Source organism: Electrona antarctica (genome assembly GCF_951216825.1).
Source record: "Electrona antarctica genome assembly, chromosome: 11".
NCBI lineage: Eukaryota > Metazoa > Chordata > Actinopteri > Myctophiformes > Myctophidae > Electrona > Electrona antarctica.
The window spans coordinates 2,401,450-2,423,869 of NC_136792.1; the positions used below are offsets into that span (position 1 = coordinate 2,401,450).

A 22,420-nucleotide genomic window follows, 5' to 3' on the forward strand; every position below is an offset into this window, starting at 1 on the left:
CGGTGGCTGAGACCAGAGCCATTGAGTAATGGTTGAGACAAAGCAGTGAAAGGTCCTGAAAGATACATAACGTCAGTCTTACCCAATCTTTCTGTTTTAGGAACACAAGGCTGTACTTTATACCTCATACTAAGCATTAAAGTATGAGGGGCCGTGGCCGACGGACAGATCGGTGAGATCCAATCAGGGGGCGCAAATCTCAGCCGCGACCCGCCCCTCTGGACCAGAAACCTATAAAACATTAGCTTAGGCTACACTTCTGGAGACATCTTTGCTTAAATCTACTTCTTTTTTTTGGCTTTAATGATAGTTACAACAAGTGAAGATAGACAGGACAGAGGGAGAGAGAGAAGGGGAGAGGCATGCAGCAAAGGTCGTCATGAACGGGACTCGAACACGCTCTGTCAGGCCATCAGGCCAGAGCCTATATGTGGCATGCGCCTGGACCACTAGGCCAGTGGGTGCCCCTACGTAGCTGCTTAACCCATTTTCACCTGAGATCAGATTCTAAAAATGTCTTCTACATCCTGACAGTTTTCTGAAAAAGCTATGTTTCTGTCAGTGGTTCTTCGATTTAAAAAAAATAGCAGACCTACAAGCTCGTAGCGCGCCACTCGGTGGCGCGCTATGAGCTTGTAGATCTGCTATTTTTCAATAGCTAAAGCATAACATAATGCTAACAGCAAAAGGGGTTCCTGCCCAAAATGGGTTAAATCAACGTAATCAAATCTAGCCAAATTAATCAACACCGATGTAAACAAGGTGTCTACTGTCGTGATATACTGTAATATAATCATTATTCAATGTTACTGAACAATTAAAGCACGATCATTCATAGAGTGAAATAATGTCACATGCCTGTACTTCTGTGGCTTCTCATGATGGACACATGCACTGGCGTGGCCAAGTTGGCTTGACGTTCTGTCAAAATCCGCTTTGTGGCTTAAGGAGAACTTGAACACCATGCATTCCATGTACAGTACCTAATGAAAAGGTCATCTCCCGCTGACAGTGTCTGGACTTGGGGCGAAAACACGGCAGGCGCAGCTGGCTGCCAGCCTCTCCGCAGTCTTTCAGCCATTCTATTAACTGTCAAAGGTCACTGTTTTCCTCTCCATGTTAAAATCTGTCTGTCTCCTCAGCCGAGAATCCTACTACACTGTTCAAAGCAGCCGAGTGTGTTGGCTAAGTTGTGTCCATGTTTGACATGGCTAATTCGGAGCACAGCGGGGATGCTCACAGTATCCTGCCAAGGAGACACAGTCAGGCCCGGTTCTTCCTACAGGCCGACGAAGCAGCGGCTTCGAGCGCCATGGGGGAGGGGCGCCAAAAAAAGAAAAAGAAAAACTTTTTTTTTTTTAACTTTTTTTTTACTCTGTCCCAACTCTGTCTGCCCAGTGCCTCCCCAGTGCCCCCACAGTGCCTCCCCAGTGTCTCCCCAGTGCCAGTGTCCCGCCAGTGCCTCCACAGAGCCTCCCCAGTGTCCCCACAGTGCCTCCCCAATGGACCCCCAGTGCCTCCACAGTGAACCCCACTGTCCCCCCAGTGCCTCCACAGTGTCTCCTCAATTTTTGGGAGAGAGTAAAAAATAAATAAAAAAAAACTTTTTTTATTTTTTTATTTTTTGAGGGGGGGGGGGGGGGGGCGCCGCGAAAAATCCTGCTTGGGGCGCCAGATTGCTCAGGACCGGCCCTGGACACAGTAGATGAAACCGAGACAGCCCGACTTAGTGATTTCCTGTGTCTGTGTGACGTGGGTGCCTATTTCCCTTTAGGAGAAACAGAAGCAGGCCGTAGGTCTCAGTCCAAGAGGCTGTGAGCATAATGACCAATATTCAGTAGGTATTATTGACCCCCGTCTTCACAAGTCACATCATTCTGACTCTAAAATGGCATTTTCAGACGAAAAGTCAGGAGATTTTCTTTATTTCAGTCTTTATCAGCAAGACACAAGATCCAGTGGCGTGCACAGACATTTAGAGGGGCAGGTGCTCAAGTTAAAAAAGGGCACCTTGTGCAGCGCGTGGAACCGGCCGGTTGCCTTAATCTATTTTGGGCGGGAACCCCTTTTGGTGTTAGCATTATGTTATGCTTTAGCTATTGAAAAATAGCAGATCTACAAGCTCATAGCGCGCCACCGAGTGGCGCGCTATGAACTTGTAGGTAAAAAAATCATAAAAAAATCATTAACATGGTGAAACACATCTTGATGACATCATCAAGATTTGTTTCACCATGTTAATGATTTTTTTCAGACCTCTAGTTCTAGGAAACACAGAATGGGGGAACTTTTTTATGATTTTTTTCATAATTACAGTTCTAGGAAATACAAAATGGGGGGACTTTTTTTATTATTTCCATACAACAGCTCTAAGGTACATTAATGACATAGTAAAATGTTGAAAATGGGTGGTTTTCCCCTTTAAGTATGCCTGGTTTGCCTGGTGGGTGGTGGGTGGGTGGTGATCCACCTGAACTGAAGCCGCACCCACAGCTGTAGTTGTATGATAAAGGGGGAGGGGTTAGGGGAGGGTCTGATAGTGTGATGTCACTATATTACTGTTTATTTCATAAACAAATATTTGGCCCGTTTGACTGTCAAGGGTTCAGCCTCCAGGAAGAAACCCTAAATACAAAGTTAATACACCATTGCACATACAAACGACTCCAGGGTGTCTAATGAAGTACTGTCACCTCATAGACACATGAAAAACTGGAAAAATAAAAAAAAATGTATTCATCACAGAAAGCGATCAATATCTGATATCAAACTGTAGTGATGACAGTACAGTAGGGTGGCCGTTCCCACTTGGGAGACCCAACAGGTTTAGCATTTCATACCATCGGCTTGGAATGATTTATCTTCACCATATCGTCTAGGTGTGGCTGCCACGTAGACAGCAAGAGACAAAGGCGATGTTTGTAACTGTGTCCAGACTTCCTGGGGGTGGAGCCAATCAAATAATGGCAATCAAAATACACGAGTGAAGGCATGGAAACAGCTCACGGAAAGGTTTGGGAACCATTGGCTTATTATATAGAGCAGGGGTTCTCAACCCGTGGGTCGCGACCCCTCGGGGGGTCGCCAAAATATTTTAGGGGGTCCCCAAATTATTTTCAAAAAAAAAATATATATATATATATATTTTTTTAAATTTTATTTTCACTTTTTTTCAAAAATAGCAGACCTACAAGCTCGTAGCGCGCCACTCGGTGGCGCGCTATGAGCTTGTAGATCTGCTATTTTTCAATAGCTAAATTATAACAATGCTTAAAACACCAAAAGGGGTTCCCGCCCAAAATGTTTTAAGGTTATTGTAGTAGTCAATTTATATTGGGGGTCGGGAGGGGGCGGGGCGGGGGTCCCGAGACGTTGCCAAAGCATTTTCGGGGGTCCCCGGCCAAAAACGTTGAGAACCCCTGATATAGAGAGTATGCACATGCATGATTTTCCCATCAGGACATGCCCCCCTCATCTGGCAAAACATTGAGCAGCATGGAGTGTTGGAGTTTGGAAGCGCTCGTTGGAAATCACTCAACCGTCCTGCGTGCCACCTGTTTCTAAATGTCACAATGCAGGAGGCAGCAAAATGTTGTGTTTATGAAACAAAAACTTTGCGGATAAAAAGAGGATAATTCAAGCTTTTCGTACAGCTGCAATGTTGGTGAGTTTAACATTGTTTAATGCAATCAGACAGGACTTTTCTGTTTGGATGAATGGGCTGTCGAGGCCAGAAAGTAGTTTTTTGCCACTCAGTGGGCGTTCCCGCATAACTTCCAGGTACGATGATGTCACGCGCAGACTCTCTATTGGACCGTATCCCACTTAACATTCTTGTTCTCACTTACAATAGGGAGAGCAGCTGTGAATGTTGTTGTGCGTCTACAAAGTTGTACACATCAGCTCGTGGTGATAAACATACTCTGCATGCCTTCGGCTGGTGTGGAGGCAATTATTGGGGACAATACCGTTTTTAATACCCTGCTAATTATTGCTGGTAAACAGTAAACACCACAGTCTTCTGACAAGATTCAGTCCCAATTATGCAATCACATGCATGTGCATTGTGCACGCACGCACGCACGCACGCACGCACGCACGCACGCACGCACAAATAATTCCATCTATCATAGCGTTGAGTCTCGTGGCACCCCTCACAGTGGTTCCCTTTTATGCAAAGTTATGACCAATTTGGTTTTAATTAGTTCAAGAAGAACTTGATGGGAGCTTATGGTGTGCTTCCACTCCAAGACAAAAACAGGGCAGAGCTTAGTTTTTCAGTTCTCTCCGACTGTGAGCTGTCCTCATTAGGACTTAGATTTAGAGTGGGTGTAGGGCGGAACATTAACCACTTCTAACCACCATAGAATCCCTGATATTCTGGGTACATCATGACTGGACGACAGCAAACAGTCAGCACAAACATTAATACAGAGTCAGTAGTCAATAGTTTATTTAGTTTCAGTCATCTGGAATGTTTTAGTGTCAAGTCTAGTTTTAGTCGACTAAATATCTACAGTTGATTTAGTCGACTAAAATGTGTTTTGGCGGGCCTTGATGCCGTTGTAATGGCTGATTTTACTCATGCTGAAAATAGCAGATCTACAAGCTCACAACGCGTCGCAGCGTGAGCTTGTAGATCTGCTATTTGCAGCATGCAACCAAGTGTAAAATGACTCATACTGGATCTCGTCCTTCCTAACATTTTATTTTATTTGTTGACGAAATTGTCACCAGTCTCAGTTTTAGTCATCATAGCTTAGTTTTCATTTAGTTTCCATTTGGTTTGTCAGTGAAAAAAGGTAGTCGACGAACAATTTTTGTCTTAGTTTTAGTCGACGAAAACAACACTGCACAGAGTGCTCGTTCATGCGGTGATCCAGGTGCGTTCATGGAGGTTAAGCACTGCCACATTTTGGTGCCCAAACCAAGAATATGCAGGAGTAGAAAGTGAGTTTTTCCATCAATCCAATAATCGGAAAAAACAAAAAGGTGAAAAGATGGATCAGATTTTTTCTTCATCCATTCATTTATTCATTCATCTCTTCAGCATGCAGAAAGGTCAAATATAAATGAAATATTCATTTAAAATGTTATCTTCCGTGTGTGTGTGTGTGTGTGTGTGTGTGTGTGTGTGTGTGTGTGTGTGTGTGTGTGTGTGCGCGTCTGTGTGTGTGCGTCTGTGTGTGTGCGCGTGCGTGCATACGTGTGTGTGTGTGCGTGTGTGTGTGCGTGCGTGTTGGCGGCGTGTTGCATGCACGTGTGTGTTGTCAGGTTGGCCTATGAGTTCAAAGCAGTGCAGGCTTAATGCAATAACTTAAAGGGCCACTTCACCCCTTTTGCAACCAGATCTTATTGTAATGACGTTTGGGAGACACGAAACACTTTCCTGGGTTTTTTTTATGTGGGTAATTTGTGTTTTTAGATATTTTAGTATTTCAAAGTGTCCATGGACTCCATGATGTCATGGACACTGCATGGGCTCACTTACTTCCTGGACTACATGTTGTCTCAGTGAGACAGCCCTCCGACCTATCCACAAGAAGGAGCAGTGCACCAAAGCATTATGGGAATTGTAGTCCAGGAAAGAAGTGGCTTCTTTTAGCGAGACAAATCAGGAAAAAAATCGACTTTGTTATCGACCTTTCTTTATCCCAGCAACAAACTCTCGCGAGATTTGAGAGGAGTCAGGAAGCCTCTCTCTGTCCATCTGCAATTTGATGGACGACACATAGGGGGCTCTGGCCCCATATTGAATATGTGAATATTATAACGTGAAATGTATATTAAAAGTGAAATAAAATGTGTGTTCCAATGCTTAATAATAATATAATTTTCCATAACTGTCTTAGACTCTTGGTTGAGGGGGGCTGATTTCCATTGTCAGCCTGGGAGAGGGGAGGGGAGGGGGAGGGTGGTGGGAAGGTCGGGGAGAAGCAAACCACACCCACTTTATTTAGGAGACCATTTGTAGGCTTAGTGTAGCATTTCGCCTCTAGTGGCTCCAATGAAGATCGCCCATCTTTATAAATAAATAATCTTTGGCGATGCAACTGTTTCCTGTTACACAACTCACTACTGTCAGGACAACCGACACTGTAGATTCACATCAATTCCAGAGACAGAAGCAGTCAATGGCTGAAAATTACAGTTAAGTACAACACTATATACAGTATGACAACACTAGCAACGTACAACATGAATCATATGAGTCCACAGCAGACAACACAATATGACAGCACTAGAGCAACGTACAACATGGATCATATGAGTCCACAGCAGACAACACAATATGACAGCACTAGAGCAACGTACAACGTGAATCATATGAGTCCACAGCAGACGACACAATATGACAGCACTAGAGCAACGTACAACATGGATCATATGAGTCCACAGCAGACAACACAGTATGACAGCACTAGAGCAACGTACAACATGGATCATATGAGTCCACAGCAGACAACACAATATGACAGCACTAGAGCAACGTACAACATGGATCATATGAGTCCACAGCAGACAACACAGTATGACAGCACTAGAGCAACATACAACATGGATCATATGAGTCCACAGCAGACAACACAGTATGACAGCACTAGAGCAACGTACAACATGGATCATATGAGTCCACAGAAGACAACACAATATGACAGCACTAGAGCAACATACAACATGGATCATATGAGTCCACAGCAGACAACACAATATGACAGCACTAGAGCAACGTACAACGTGAATCATATGAGTCCACAGCAGACAACACAATATGACAGCACTAGAGCAACGTACAACGTGAATCATATGAGTCCACAGCAGACAACACAATATGACAGCACTAGAGCAACAGCAACACACACACACACACACACACACACACACACACACACACACACACACACACACACACACACACACACACACACACACACACACACACACACACACACACACACACACACACACACACACACACAGTGACCACGAGTCACATGCACATACAGTGTGGTATTACAACTAACAGCAGACACAACACAACCTACAAACACATTCACATCAGCATTACATTCCACATACAGTGTGGTATTACAACTAACAGCAGACACAACACAACCTACAAACACATACATTCCACATACAGTGTGGACTGTCAGCATTACATCCCAGTGACAGCAACAGTCACTGAACATGCTTCATTGGGTCCCAGAATGACAGAAACAGTGCAACAGCTTGAAACACATTGATTAATATACACAGCACAAACGGCAGCATGCAGCAAAGAAGAATTAGAAAAATACATTCGTACCTTGAGCCGTCTTCTACTTGTCTTCATATCATCATTATTTTGCCCAGGATTAAACGTTGAAGCCCATGAGACCGAGTGATTCTGGCATGCATTCCAGGTGTGTGTTTATCCAGTATTTCACAACGATACAATGTCTGTTGTGGTTTGCACTGCAGGTGCAAGTTGGAGTTATTCAGTACAACTGGGAGCACCTGAGCAGTCTCTCCCAGGGGTGTTAAAGACCTATCCAAGTTTTCCCCGCCAAGGCACTGGGGCTCCTTGTGTGTGTGCTTTGCTTCCTTCAGGCCGCGTTGCCATGTCTGCTTATTATAAGAGCAACCTTTGACTTAGTTGTTTTTTCTGTAAAGTCACTTGCAAATAAATTATTGGTAGTTGCTGGTTGATGTTTTTTTGGGCTTGATTCTAAAGTGTACAGTAGTTGCTTACCATATTTGGGCTTGCTTCCACATTTCTTCACATCAATGAACCCCAGATTAATATGTAATTGTCCACGGACATCCATCTGAACATAATTATGTTGTGCCTTTTTTATTAAAATGTTTAAAAAATATTCAAAATATTTAGATTTATTCTCAATGTGTTTTTAAATAACAGATGTACAACCTCTCAATGTGTCGCTGTGAGCTTGTAGATCAGCTATTTTCATTTGTGCTTGTTTTCATAGACCTGACCACTTGTTTCTCTTGCAAAACTGGCAACACAGGAAGAGGAACTTATGCACACACAAACGCAAAGACTTATGGGCCATATGAAAAAGTGTGGATACCTGGCTCTCCATTCTTCCAGCACCTCATTGTGTGTTTTCTTTTTTTTAATAAATAAACAAGAAATGATCACATAGTGATATTTGTCAGGTGAAAGAAGTGCTGGTGCTCCTCTCAACCGGCCGGTCTCAATCATAACATTGGGTGTCTCTAAAGATTTATGTTACCTGCTTCCTGTTACCTGTTTCCTGGTCATGTGACCTGAGTAACCAATACATGACAGCATTGTGTGTGGCAGCCAATCGGGACTAGGTCCTCAGTGTGTGACTCATGTATGACTAGGTCTTCTACATTTCATGAGCTGTTGTTAGTCAGGTTTCACCTGACACAAAAAATTTAAATTGACCCTTATATTGTAGTTTACAGTAAATCTCTCTCTCTCTCTCTCTCTCTCTCTCTCTCTCTCTCTCTCTCTCTCTCTCTCTCTCTCTCTCTCTCTCTCATCTGTATCTCAACCATCTCACCGTTGCTGCAAACTAAAAAGGAAGACATTCTCAGAGGCAATTTTATCCATTTCAATTTTATTAGAAAAATCCACACACCATAAAAATTACATGTACAAAACTATAAGATTTGAAATTGCTTTATGTACATATACAAAAGATAAAGCCCAACGAAAAACGTGACACGTAACGTAACACAGAAGGAAAGTGACAGACCAAGCGTTTGTGTGTGCGTGCGTGCGTGCGTGCGTGCGTGCGTGCGTGCGTGCGTGCGTGCGTGCGTGCGTGCGTGCGTCAATGGGTCAGGGGTGTTTGAGGTCCTATGTCTGTTTTCTCTTGTACCAAATGATGATGATGACGATGATGATGATGATGATGATGATGATGGCGATGATGATGATGATGGCGATGATGATGATGATGATGATGATGATGATGGCGATGATGATGATGATGATGATGGCGATGATGAGGAGGAAGAGGAGGGTGGTGGAGGTTTGGTGGCAGAAGTGTTGTTTTGATTTTAGTTTTAGTTATAGTCTCTTAATTATAGTTTTAATTTAGTTTCAGTCACGTTTTAGTCACCTGGAATGTTTTAGTCTTAGTCTAGTTTTTGTCGACTAAATATCATAGGGTTTTATAGTTGACTAAAATGTACTATGGCAGGCCGTCGTAATGACTGATTTTACACTTGCTGCGCTGCGACACGTCGTGAGCTTGTAGATCGGCTATTTTCAGCATGCAAATAAATGTAAAATGACTTATACTGGATCTCTTGTCCACTAGTCCCTTCCTAACATTTTTGTCTAGTTTGTATTTGTTGATGAAATTGTCGGTATATTTAGTCATAGTTTAGTTTTCATTTAGTTTCCATTCAGTTTTCATCAGTGAATAAAGGTAGTCGATGAACATTTTTCGTCTTAGTTTTAGTCGACGAAAACAACACTGGGTGGCATAAGTTAGTACATGCCCACTACTAACATAATTATGTTGTCGCTTTTGACAAACCAATTATGTTTTTTCATCGTACAAGAGTGTCAGTCAAGCAACAGTAGTGAAAACAGCCGATATACCAGCTCGTAGATCTTGTACGAGCTCGCAGATCTGCTGTTTTCACTATTTCTGAAAAAATGCAGTTCTGTTTCCTGAAAAGTTACGGTTTTGGACATGCAAGGTTTCCACCCAAACATTGACAAAATGATGGAGGCTCCATGTTAAACAAAATAAAAGAATACCCTTTTTTGGAACAACCTGGATGACCATATCTCACTAACGTTTGAGTAAAATATCAATATGCCATGTAAGACAAAACCATCTGGTTCCACTGTATGCATTATACATACAGTAGGCTAGTTCTTCCAAGCTCACTGGACTCTACAACAACAACTATTCCAAGTCCTATCATGTGTGTGTTTGCAGGCGTCACAGAGTAAGCGACAGTAAACCGAGTCATTTACTCTGGTGAGTTCTCCAAATTGTGTTAATTAGTGGGCTCACAGAACGGCTCATGTTGTTTCCACTAATTATTATAACGATGTTAGTATTCTCCCCAAAAAGTTTGGACCTGTCCAACTCCTTTCCACTTTTATCTAGAAGCCTGTGGAAGTTTGGACCTGTCCAACTCCTTTCCACTTTTATCTAGAAGCCTGTGGAAGTTTGGACCTGTCCAACTCCTTTAAAGTTTGGACCTGTCCAACTCCTTTCCACTTTTATCTAGAAGCCTGTGGAAGTTTGGACCTGTCCAACTCGTTTCCACTTTTATCTAGAAGCCTGTGGAAGTTTGGACCTGTCCAACTCCTTTCCACTTTGATCTAGAATTCTGTGGAAGTTTGGACCTGTCCAACTCCTTTCCACTTTGATCTAGAAGCCTGTGGAAGTTTGGACCTGTCCAACTCCTTTCCACTTTTATCTAGAAGCCTGTGGAAGTTTGGACCTGTCCAACTCCTCTCCACTTTGATCTAGAAGCCTGTGGAAGTTTGGACCTGTCCAACTCCTTTCCACTTTTATCTAGAAGCTTGTGGAAGTTTGACAAGTTTTAGAAAACCCTGTCCATGCATTTATCTTCAGTAAACTTGTCTACGAAAACAAAATAAATAACAATCCCAAAGTTTACTGTTTGACTTGCATAGCATCCCAGATGAGATCTCCACATCTCATCCCTCCTACGTCTGGCTCAGGCATTCCGTATTCTACTGGAGTAGTTCATTGTTTTCTGGGTGTATATACTTGAGAACAGGATTATCTCTCAAACCAGATCATCTATACCAGGGGTTCTCAACCCGTGGGTCGCGACCCCTCGGGGGGTCGCCAAATTATTTTAGGGGGTCCCCAAATTATTTTTAAAAAAAAAAGAAAAAAAAAATATTTTCACGATTTTTCAAAAATAGCAGACCTACAAGCTCATAGCGCGCCACTCGGTGGCGCGCTATGAGCTTGTAGATCTGCTATTTTTCAATAGCTAAATTATAACAATGCTTAAAACACCAAAAGGGGTTCCCGCCCAAAATGGTTTAAGGTTATTGTAGCAGTCAATTTATATTGGGGGTCGGGAGGGGGCGGGGCGGGGGTCCCGAGACATTGCCAAAGCATTTCCGGGGGGTCCCCGGCCAAAAACGTTGAGAACCCCTGATCTATACGAGCCGTGATCACGATTGCCTCAAAAACATGTGCAGGAAATAATCCATGAGCAAGCATGACAAATGGCATACCTAATGACTGTGGCGATGGCAATAAGGCGGAGGGCGAAAAGCAATGCGTGTACGATACGCTAACACTGATGGTGTCGATAATGATTTCAGTTTTATGTCTTCAGCTGTCAGCTTTTAATTACTTTTAATTGAACACTCGGGACGGTATTTATTTATTTATTTTTCGGGGGGGGGGGGGGGGGGGGGGTTTGTGTTGCTGTTCGGATTGTATTCATGTAAACGCACTTGGCGGCGATGATGACAATGATGATTAACGACAATACCGTTGAATGGACCCTGCCTGTCACATGACAGTTTTAATGATGAGAGAGATTATAATGACGCAGAGTGGTACGCGTGGTGGTGTGTGTGAGCTGAGGACTTGTTTCTGACTCATAGGGGGGGCGGCGGTGGCTCAGGGCTAGAGTGGCTGGTGGATGGTAACCGCAAGGTTGCCTGCAGTTCGAACCCTGTGGGCTCCCCCAGAGTCAGTGTCGAAGTGTCCTTGAGCAAGACTCTGAACCTCCTAATTGCTCCTGATGTGCTGGTTGGTGCCTTGCAGGGTTTCCGCTGCCATCGGTGTATGAATGTGAATGGGTGAATGTAATGCTATGTAAAGCGCCTTGGATAAAGGCCCTATTTAAATGCACCATTGATATGAACCCCCTCTCTTCTCTCCTCAGTGGGTGTCTGTGTCTGAAGTCCTGCCTTTGGGGTTGTCCCATGAATGTGTATTTGACATGTTCACCAGCGGACCTGAGCAAAGAGATAGAACCAGAGGAAGGAAGGAAAGAAAGAAAGAAATAATAAATATTAACAATTTTCATTTTTATACATTGAAGGAATACTTCACTAAAAAAAATGACTTATTTTCTGTCACACCCCACGAAGCCGTTTAGTCACATTCCTAAACCAATAATTTGGTTTACAGTAGGAATGCATGTGCGTGCTATGCGCGACACGTGCAAGTTGCGTGCAAGCATGTGTGTCTCCGTGCGTGCGTGTGTGCAGTTGGAGGAGCGTGCACTGTTTACTTGTACGGCTGTTTTCTCTGTCAGTTCCGTCTGCGTGGAAAAAGACCTGGCAGACTACAGTATGAACCTGATGCAACTCATCTGTTCACTTCAGAGGTTGTTGTGAAGTGTATTTCATTTGCTCGAAACACAAAAAAAACACATTTCACATCTTTTTTTAATTAAAATCCCTGCAGTGTAACTCCTGACAGCTGCATGAGCAACACATTGTGTTTCATTCTTCCAGGATACTGCAGCTAAAAGCTCAGATGCCAGAAACAATAATAGGCACCTGAGGAGTTGAGATATTCTTTTCCATCTAGTGTCAAAAACACCGGAGCGGGGGGGCCTGTGGGATGTCTTGGAAAGGTTAAGTTATGACGAAAAAGGCTGGCAAGGGGAGAACAGGGGGCGGGGAGGGCTGGCAGTCACGATTCTACCAAATGCCTTCTAAGTCCTGACAGTTTTCTGAAAAAAACCTATGTTTCTATGTCAGTGGTTCTCAAACATTTTCATGTCAAAGACCCCCAAGATTATATGCAATTGGCCGCCAACCCCCATCTGAAAATATGTAGTTCCAGGGACCCTCCCCCAGAAGCAAAGATTTGAGTTAAAAACGTTGGCTCTGAAAGAATATATATTCAAAGATTTGTGCCACATTTTCACGATTTTTCAAAAAATAGCAGACCTACAAGCTCGTAGCACGGCACTCGGTGCTTTTTTCTTTCAAGTAGAAAGATTAGAGGCTTATTTAAGTAGAATGTGTGTAAATGGATTGACTTACAGTCTAACGGTATATATCTTGAAAGTTAAACTGAGTTTATTCCCCTACCATCTACACATCCTTCTATGTATTATAAATATTCATAATCCATATTCTGTCTGCCTTACGTGCATTACAACCATACAGACACGCATACACACACACGCACGCACGCAGAGACGTGGCACATTTATAGTAGGATGGGTACAATATGTCATAACAGGCCAACATCCGGCGAAAGCAGCCGATCACAAGATGCATCGTAAGATTGTAAATTGGCTATTTTTGGCGATAGGATTTGGTGTAAAGAGAAGGGGGGGGAAAAGGTGTCGGCCGAGGCGAGGATAGACCCCGATATGGGTGCCCTGCCCCACTCTATGATGTATACACTGATATGGGTGCCCTGCCCCACTGTATGATGTATACACTGATATGGGTGCCCTGCCCCACTCTATGATGTATACACTGGTTATATGGGTGCCCTGCTCCACTCTATGATGTATACACTGGTTATGGGTGCCCTACCCCACTCTATGATGTATACACTGGTTATATGGATGCCCTGCTCCACTCTATGATGTATACACTGGTTATGGGTGCCCTGCCCCACTCTATGATGTATACACTGGTTATATGGGTGCCCTGCTCCACTCTATGATGTATACACTGGTTATATGGGTGCCCTGCTCCACTCTATGATGTATACACTGGTTATATGGATGCCCTGCCCCACTCTATGATGTATACACTGGTTATATGGATGCCCTGCCCCACTCTATGATGTATACACTGGTTATATGGGTGCCCTGCCTCACTCTATGATGTATACACTGGTTATATGGGTGCCCTGCTCCACTCTATGATGTATACACTGGTTATATGGATGCCCTGCCCCACTCTATGATGTATACACTGGTTATATGGATGCCCTGCCCCACTCTATGATGTATACACTGGTTATATGGGTGCCCTGCCTCACTCTATGATGTATACACTGGTTATATGGGTGCCCTGCCCCACTCTATGATGTATACACTGGTTATATGGGTGCCCTGCCCCACTCTATGATGTATACACTGGTTATATGGATGCCCTGCCCCACTCTATGATGTATACACTGGTTATATGGGTGCCCTGCCCCACTCTATGATGTATACACTGGTTATATGGGTGCCCTGCCCCACTCTATGATGTATACACTGGTTATATGGATGCCCTGCCCCACTCTATGATGTATACACTGGTTATATGGATGCCCTGCCCCACTCTATGATGTATACACTGGTTATATGGATGCCCTGCCCCACTCTATGATGTATACACTGGTTATATGGATGCCCTGCCCCACTCTATGATGTATACACTGGTTATATGGGTGCCCTGCCCCACTCTATGATGTATACACTGGTTATATGGGTGCCCTGCCCCACTCTATGATGTATACACTGGTTTAGCTGTGATTAAGGGCGAGGATAGACCCCGATATGGGTGCCCTGCCCCACTCTATGATGTATACACTGGTTTAGCTGTGATTAAGGGCGAGGATAGACCCCGATATGGGTGCCCTGCCCCACTCTATGATGTATACACTGGTTTAGCTGTGATTAAGGTGAGGATAGACCCCGATATGGGTGCCCTGCCCCACTCTATGATGTATACACTGGTTTAGCTGTGATTAAGGTGAGGATAGACCCCGATATGGGTGCCCTGCCCCACTCTATGATGTATACACGTGGTTTAGCTGTGATTAAGGTGAGTGGGAATCCAATTGAATCGACTTTTTGGACATGATGGTTCTTACATTCCAACATCAATCTGTTGATGGTCTATTTGAAATCACTCTAGATGCTGACTATTGGAATAACACCAGGCTGGTCAGCCGTCAGGAGTATAGTTAGAAAACCATGATGGGAACGTCATCCACCAGTGGATGTAGTATCATGTCAGTCCCCTTGTTAATCCATTCGGGGCGGGAACCCCTTCTGGTGTTTCAAGCATTATGTTATACTTTAGCTATTGAAAAATAGCAGATCTACAAGCTCGTAGCGCGGCACCGAGTGCCGCGCTACGAGCTTGTAGGTCTGCTATTTTTTGAAAAATCGTGAAAATGCGGCACAAATCTTTGAATATATATTCTTTCAGAGCGAATGTTTTTAACTCAAATCTTTGCTTCTGGAGGGTCCCTGGAACAACATATTTTCAGATGGGGGGTCGGCGGCCAATTAGATACATTGTTGGGGTCCTTGACATGAAAATGTATGAGAATGACTGACATAGAAACATGGATTTTTAAAGAAAGGGATTTAGAAGACGTGTGTAGAATCGTCGTCAGGTCAAAATGGGTTAAACACCAGCCATTAGATGCCATCCGCCTAAGTGATTATAGATTTATGGGGAAATAAAGGAGAGGTAATAATGCACCTGCCCACCGTTCTCATTGTTAAAGCTGAACAAATCACCGCTTGTCTCATTAGTACTGTACATATGGCCTTGTGTGTTAGAATGGCGGCGGTGGCTCAGGGGTAGAGTGGCTGGATGGGAACCGCAAGGTTGCCAGTTCGAACCCCGGCCTGTGGGCTCCCCCAGAGTTAGTGTCAAAGTGTCCTTGAGCAAGACTCTGAACCCCTAATTGCTCCTGATGTGCTGGTTGGTGCCTTGCATGGTTTCCACAGCCATCGGTGTATGAATGTGAGTGTGTGAATGTATGGGTGAATTGATGCACAATCTATGTAAAGCGCCTTGGATAAAGGCGCTATATAAATGCACCATTTACCAATGATTAGCTGTCACATGCCAAGCGCTCCGGTTTGGGGGAAGGAGACAAAATTAATAAAAAAAATAAAACCTGGGCCATGCAGGTATTGAGAAGTCTGTGTTTATAGTTGTAAGTATTTTGTTTTTAAGGTATTTTATTTTAAACAGAACACAAAAACACAACAATACAAGAATCTTATTTCTTAGCCTATTTTGAAAGGGGTTAGAAGAAGAACGGATTATGTACGAAATTATATTTAACCAAAAAAAGGTCACACGCTGAGAAGAATGATTAGGCAGAAAACTCAGATTAAATATAAGCTTTCAAATAATGCAGGCATAAAATATCTAAATCTAATCTGAAACTTAAAAGGTGAGATTTGTTCAACAAGACAGATGAGATCCTCTCATCGTCCTCTCATCGTCCTCTCATCGTCCTCTCATCGTCCTCTCATCGTCCATTCATAAATCAACTGTAGAACCCCAAACTATACAGTAGGCCTGTCTAAGGATTTTTTTAAATACAACCCAGTGTTGTTTTCGTCGACTAAAACTAAGACGAACAATGTTCGTCGACTACCTCTTTCCACTGACGAAAACTAAATGGAAACTAAATAAAAGCTAAGCTATGGTGACTAAAACTGAGACTAAATATACTGACAATTTCGTCAGCAAATAAAAACTAGAATAAACTGTTAGCTGAAAATAGCCGATCTACAAGCTCACAACGCGCTGCGCCGTGTTGTGAGCTTGTAGATTTTCAGCAAGTGTAAAAACAGTCATTACGACGGCATCAAGGCCCGCCCAAATGCATTTTGTTCAACTAAATCAACTGTAGATTTAGTCGACTAAAATCTCATGATATTTAGTAGACTGAAACATTCCGGGTGACTAAAATGTGACTGAAACTAAATGAAAACTATTCAAGAGACTATGATTAAAACTAAAATCAAAATTTGCTGCCAAAAACAACACTAACCCGACGTCAGGCAATACATTTCAACTGAACGAAAACACAAGCTATAACTGTGAACTTCACTTCAGAACGAAGGGGCCAGAACTAGACACTTTACCCATTTAGACCTGACTATAGATTCTACAAAAGTTTTAGGAAAACTCATATGTTTCTATTTCGGTGGTTCTCAAACTATTTCATGTCAAGGACCCCAAAAAGTATTATGTATTTGGCCGCCGACCTCCATCTGAAAATATGTTGTTTCAGGGATCCCCGCAGAAGCAAAGATTTGAGTTAAAAACGTTCACTCTGAAAGAATATACATTCAAAGATTTGCACCACATTTTCACGATTTAAAAAAAAATAGCAGATCTACAAGCTTGTAGATCTGCTATTTTTCAATAGCAAAAGTATAACATAATGCTTAAAACACCAAAATGGGGTTCCCTGTCCCCGTGTCCCGAATGGGTGAAAGGCTTGAACGGTGAAACTGTAACACATTTTAAACAGTATAAAACGTTACCACGACTTTTACCAAACCTCGAGCTCTATAAAGCCACAATACAACTACAAAATACAAACATAACACCGATGCAATAGAGGGTATGCGCGTGACATCATCATCAAACCAGTTATGCAGGAACGCCTACTGAGTGGCAAAAAACTACTTTCTGGCGTTGACAGCCCATACATCCACACAGAAAAGTCCTATCTGATTGCATTAAACAACATTAAACCATGTTAAACTCACTTTGCCTGTTGCTTTGCCACTCGATGTGCCACTCGATGTGCCATTCACTTGTAGCATGCGCATACTCTCTATACCAACAGACTCCTATAACATACACATATTTATTCAGGCTGACATTTTTACACAAAATATAGTGTCTCACTTTCCCCCAAAATCTTTATTATCCTACCGAGTGTTTGTATAAAGCCAGCTCGCATCCGACAATAAACCCAAAGTGCACCACAGTGATTTCTGTCTCTCACCCTGGAAGTCATGCATCGCGGACGGTTTTATCACCCTGGAATCTCTCCATAATCTCATATGCTCTCCTAATACAGTATAAATATACACTGCATCAGCGGATTCAAGGTAGAGCTGCCAATACACCAATATAACATCGATGAGCCTCGTCCACAGCTACCACATAGATACACCAATATAACAGCGATGAGCCTCGTCCACAGCTACCACATAGATACACCAATATAACAGCGATGAGCCTCGTCCACAGCTACCACATAGATACACCAATATAACAGCGATGAGCCTCGTCCACAGCTACCACATAGATACACCAATATAACACCGATGAGCCTCGTCCACAGCTACCACATAGATACACCAATATAACAGCGATGAGCCTCGTCCACAGCTACCACATAGATACACCAATATAACAGCGATGAGCCTCGTCCACAGCTACCACATAGATACACCAATATAACAGCGATGAGCCTCGTCCACAGCTACCACATAGATACACCAATATAACAGCGATGAGCCTCGTCCACAGCTACCACATAGATACACCAATATAACAGCGATGAGCCTCGTCCACAGCTACCACATAGATACACCAATATAACAGCGATGAGCCTCGTCCACAGCTACCACATAGATACACCAATATAACACTGATGAGCCTCGTCCACAGCTACCACATAGATACACCAATATAACACCGATGAGCCTCGTCCACAGCTACCACATAGATACACCAATATAACACAGATGAGCCTCGTCCACAGCTACCACATAGATACACCAATATAACACCGATGAGCCTTGTCCACAGCTACCACATAGATACACCAATATAACACCGATGAGCCTTGTCCACAGCTACCACATAGATACACCAATATAACAGCGATGAGCCTCGTCCACAGCTACCACATAGATACACCAATATAACAGCGATGAGCCTTGTCCACAGCTACCACATAGATACACCAATATAACAGCGATGAGCCTCGTCCACAGCTACCACATAGATACACCAATATAACAGCGATGAGCCTCGACCACAGCTACCACATAGATACACCAATATAACAGCGATGAGCCTCGTCCACAGCTACCACATAGATACACCAATATAACAGCGATGAGCCTCGTCCACAGCTACCACATAGATACACCAATATAACACCGATGAGCCTCGTCCACAGCTACCACATAGATACACCAATATAACAGCGATGAGCCTCGTCCACAGCTACCACATAGATACACCAATATAACAGCGATGAGCCTCGTCCACAGCTACCACATAGATACACCAATATAACAGCGATGAGCCTCGTCCACAGCTACCATAGATACACCAATATAACACTGATGAGCCTCGTCCACAGCTACCACATAGATACACCAATATAACACCGATGAGCCTCGTCCACAGCTACCACATAGATACACCAATATAACACAGATGAGCCTCGTCCACAGCTACCACATAGATACACCAATATAACACCGATGAGCCTTGTCCACAGCTACCACATAGATACACCAATATAACAGCGATGAGCCTCGTCCACAGCTACCACATAGATACACCAATATAACAGCGATGAGCCTTGTCCACAGCTACCACATAGATACACCAATATAACAGCGATGAGCCTCGTCCACAGCTACCACATAGATACACCAATATAACAGCGATGAGCCTCGACCACAGCTACCACATAGATACACCAATATAACAGCGATGAGCCTCGTCCACAGCTACCACATAGATACACCAATATAACAGCGATGAGCCTCGTCCACAGCTACCACATAGATACACCAATATAACACCGCTGAGCCTCGTCCACAGCTACCACATAGATACACCAATATAACAGCGATGAGCCTCGTCCACAGCTACCACATAGATACACCAATATAACACGATGAGCCTCGTCCACAGCTACCACATAGATACACCAATATAACACCGATGAGCCTCGTCCACAGCTACCACATAGATACACCAATATAACACCGATGAGCCTCGTCCACAGCTACCACATAGATACACCAATATAACACCGATCAGCCTCGTCCACAGCTACCACATAGATACACCAATATAACAGCGATGAGCCTCGTCCACAGCTACCACATAGATACACCAATATAACAGCGATGAGCCTCGTCCACAGCTACCACATAGATACACCAATATAACAGCGATGAGCCTCGTCCACAGCTACCACATAGATACACCAATATAACACCGATGAGCCTCGTCCACAGCTACCACATAGATACACCAATATAACAGCGATGAGCCTCGTCCACAGCTACCACATAGATACACCAATATAACAGCGATGAGCCTCGTCCACAGCTACCACATAGATACACCAATATAACAGCGATGAGCCTCGTCCACAGCTACCACATAGATACACCAATATAACACCGATGAGCCTCGTCCACAGCTACCACATAGATACACCAATATAACAGCGATGAGCCTCGTCCACAGCTACCACATAAAACCTGTTTAACACATTTTCGACCTGAGGCCGATTCTACAAAATGTCTTCTAAATCCTGCCAGTTTTCTGAAAAACCTATTATGTTTCCATAGACAAAAGAAAGTGTCTTTCCTTCAAGTTGTAATTAATTCATTCCCTTAAGGTGTAAATTGCAGAGTTTGCAAAGAAAAAAAGGAATCCAAGGAACTCTTTTCTTTGGTGAAAACAGATTCATATAGTTTATTGATGAGCGAGGCAATAAAAAAACAGGACCTACGCGTTTCGACCAAAAGGTCTTCGTCAGGGTCTATCTGTGAGCAGTACAACTTGAAGGAAAGATACCTTTTTTGTCTGTTATGGTTCTATTCTACCTGTATCACCAAAGAGCACCCATCTAAGAGACACTAACTGATCCCTGTAGCACTTCCATTACTCTATTTTTTAACCTATGTTTCTATGTCAGGGGTGCTCAAACATTTTCATGTCAAGGACCCCCAGAATTATCTGTATTAGGCTGCAGCCGACCCCCATCAGAAAATATTTTTGTTTCAGGCACCCCGCAGAAGCAAGGATTTGAGTTAAAAAACGTTCGCTCTGAAATAATATAATATTCAAATTTGTGTGCGGCATTTTTACGATTTTTCAAAAATAGCAGATCTACAAATAGCAGATCTACTCGTATAGCGCGGCACTCGGTGCCGCGCTATGCGAGCTTGTAGATCTGCTATTTTTTTAATAGCTAAAGTATAACGTAATGCTTAAAACACCACAAGGGGTTCCTGTTCAGAATGAGTCAATTAACACAAACACAAACGGGAAAGCATGGGTGTCATTTTAGATTTTAACATATATATATACTGTATATATAATCCAATATTCCTTATGGGGGGTCCCTGGAACATCATATTTGTTTAGATGGGAGTGGCCTTAATACATGTACTTGTGGGAGTCCTTGACATTGAAACGTTTTGAGAACCACTGATATAGAAACATATGTTTTTCAGACAACTGTGAAGACATTTTGTAGAATCGACCTCAGGTTTCCACAGACCACAACTGGCTGTACGCCTCCATTGTACCTGCTGCCTATACCTACACCTCGTCCTTACTATTGTAACTCTCTCCTTACTGGCCTACCGGCATGTGCACTGAAGCCTCTCCAACTGATCCAAAATGCCGCAGCTCGCTTGGTCTTCAACCAGCCAAAATTCTCACAGGTCTCCCCCCTGCTCCGCTCCCTGCACTGGCTCCCGGTCGCTGCCCGCACAGAATACAAAACTCTGATGTTGGCATTTAAAGCAACCAAAGGTATGGCTCCCCCATATCTTGCCAGCATGATTGAACCCTACAAACCCTCCCGCGCACTCAGATCAGCCAACGCAGGGAAGCTGGAAGTACCCTCACTAAAAACGCCGGGACAACGCTCCACACGTCCCAAACTCTTCTCCCTTCTGGCCCCAAAACTGTGGAATGCACTTCCCGTTGCAATCAGAACTGCAGCATCACTCCCGATCTTCCGCCGTAGTCTGAAAACCCACCTTTTCAGACTCCATCATGGCCCATAGCACTTACCCTACCCCCATTAGACAGCACTTCTTAGACTTATATAGCATTTGAAACAGACTTATAGCATGTCATGTAGACAGCACAATAAGTACATTGTATGTAGTCATAGCACTTCATAGTATATATGTACAGCATAGTATAGCATATATGTATAGTTTATATGTATAGTGTCATTATATAGATATGTTCTAGTTATAGTTTATATGTATAGTGTCATTATATAGATATGTTCTAGTCACGTTCTTAGCTTACGCATGTTTCGCGATAAATGCATTTTACATATGTGATGTATTCCCATGCTTTTTGTTCTTGCTTAATGTAAATCGCTCTGGATTAAGAGCGTCTGCTAAATGCCTAAATTGTAAATTGTAAATTGTAAATTGTCCTCCACTGCTCTCCTCTCCTCGGTCACAACACTTCCACACTTCACCTGTTCTCTTCTCGTCACCCTCCTCCGCTGTTCTGTCTCGTACGCCATTCCCTCCTAATCCCTTATCTCACTCCTTCCTCTCTCTTCTCCTCACTTTTCATTTTATTATACACTTTTAATCCTTTCTTCCATCCCTCCGTCTCTACCTCTCTCCCCTTCAAATCCCTCCGTCTTACCATTCATCCACTCAATGCACTTCAACTTCAAACAACTTTATTAATCTCACTCGGGGCAATTGGGTTTGAGAAACT

The 22,420-nt window shown here is 43.3% G+C and overlaps 1 protein-coding gene across 1 annotated transcript in view; it reads right to left on the minus strand.

Annotated features, from left to right (window-relative positions):
* Positions 1–2,875: 2,875 nt before the first annotated feature.
* LOC306932987 (leucine-rich repeat and fibronectin type III domain-containing protein 1-like protein) overlaps positions 2,876–22,420 on the minus strand; it is a gene marked incomplete at both ends in the record, with an annotated part of 154,451 nt that continues 134,906 nt past the window's right edge. Inside the window, one exon of the mRNA XM_079514956.1 lies at positions 2,876–2,940. Within this exon, the coding sequence (XP_079371082.1) occupies positions 2,876–2,940 (65 nt within the window). The remainder of the gene's footprint in view (positions 2,941–22,420) is intronic.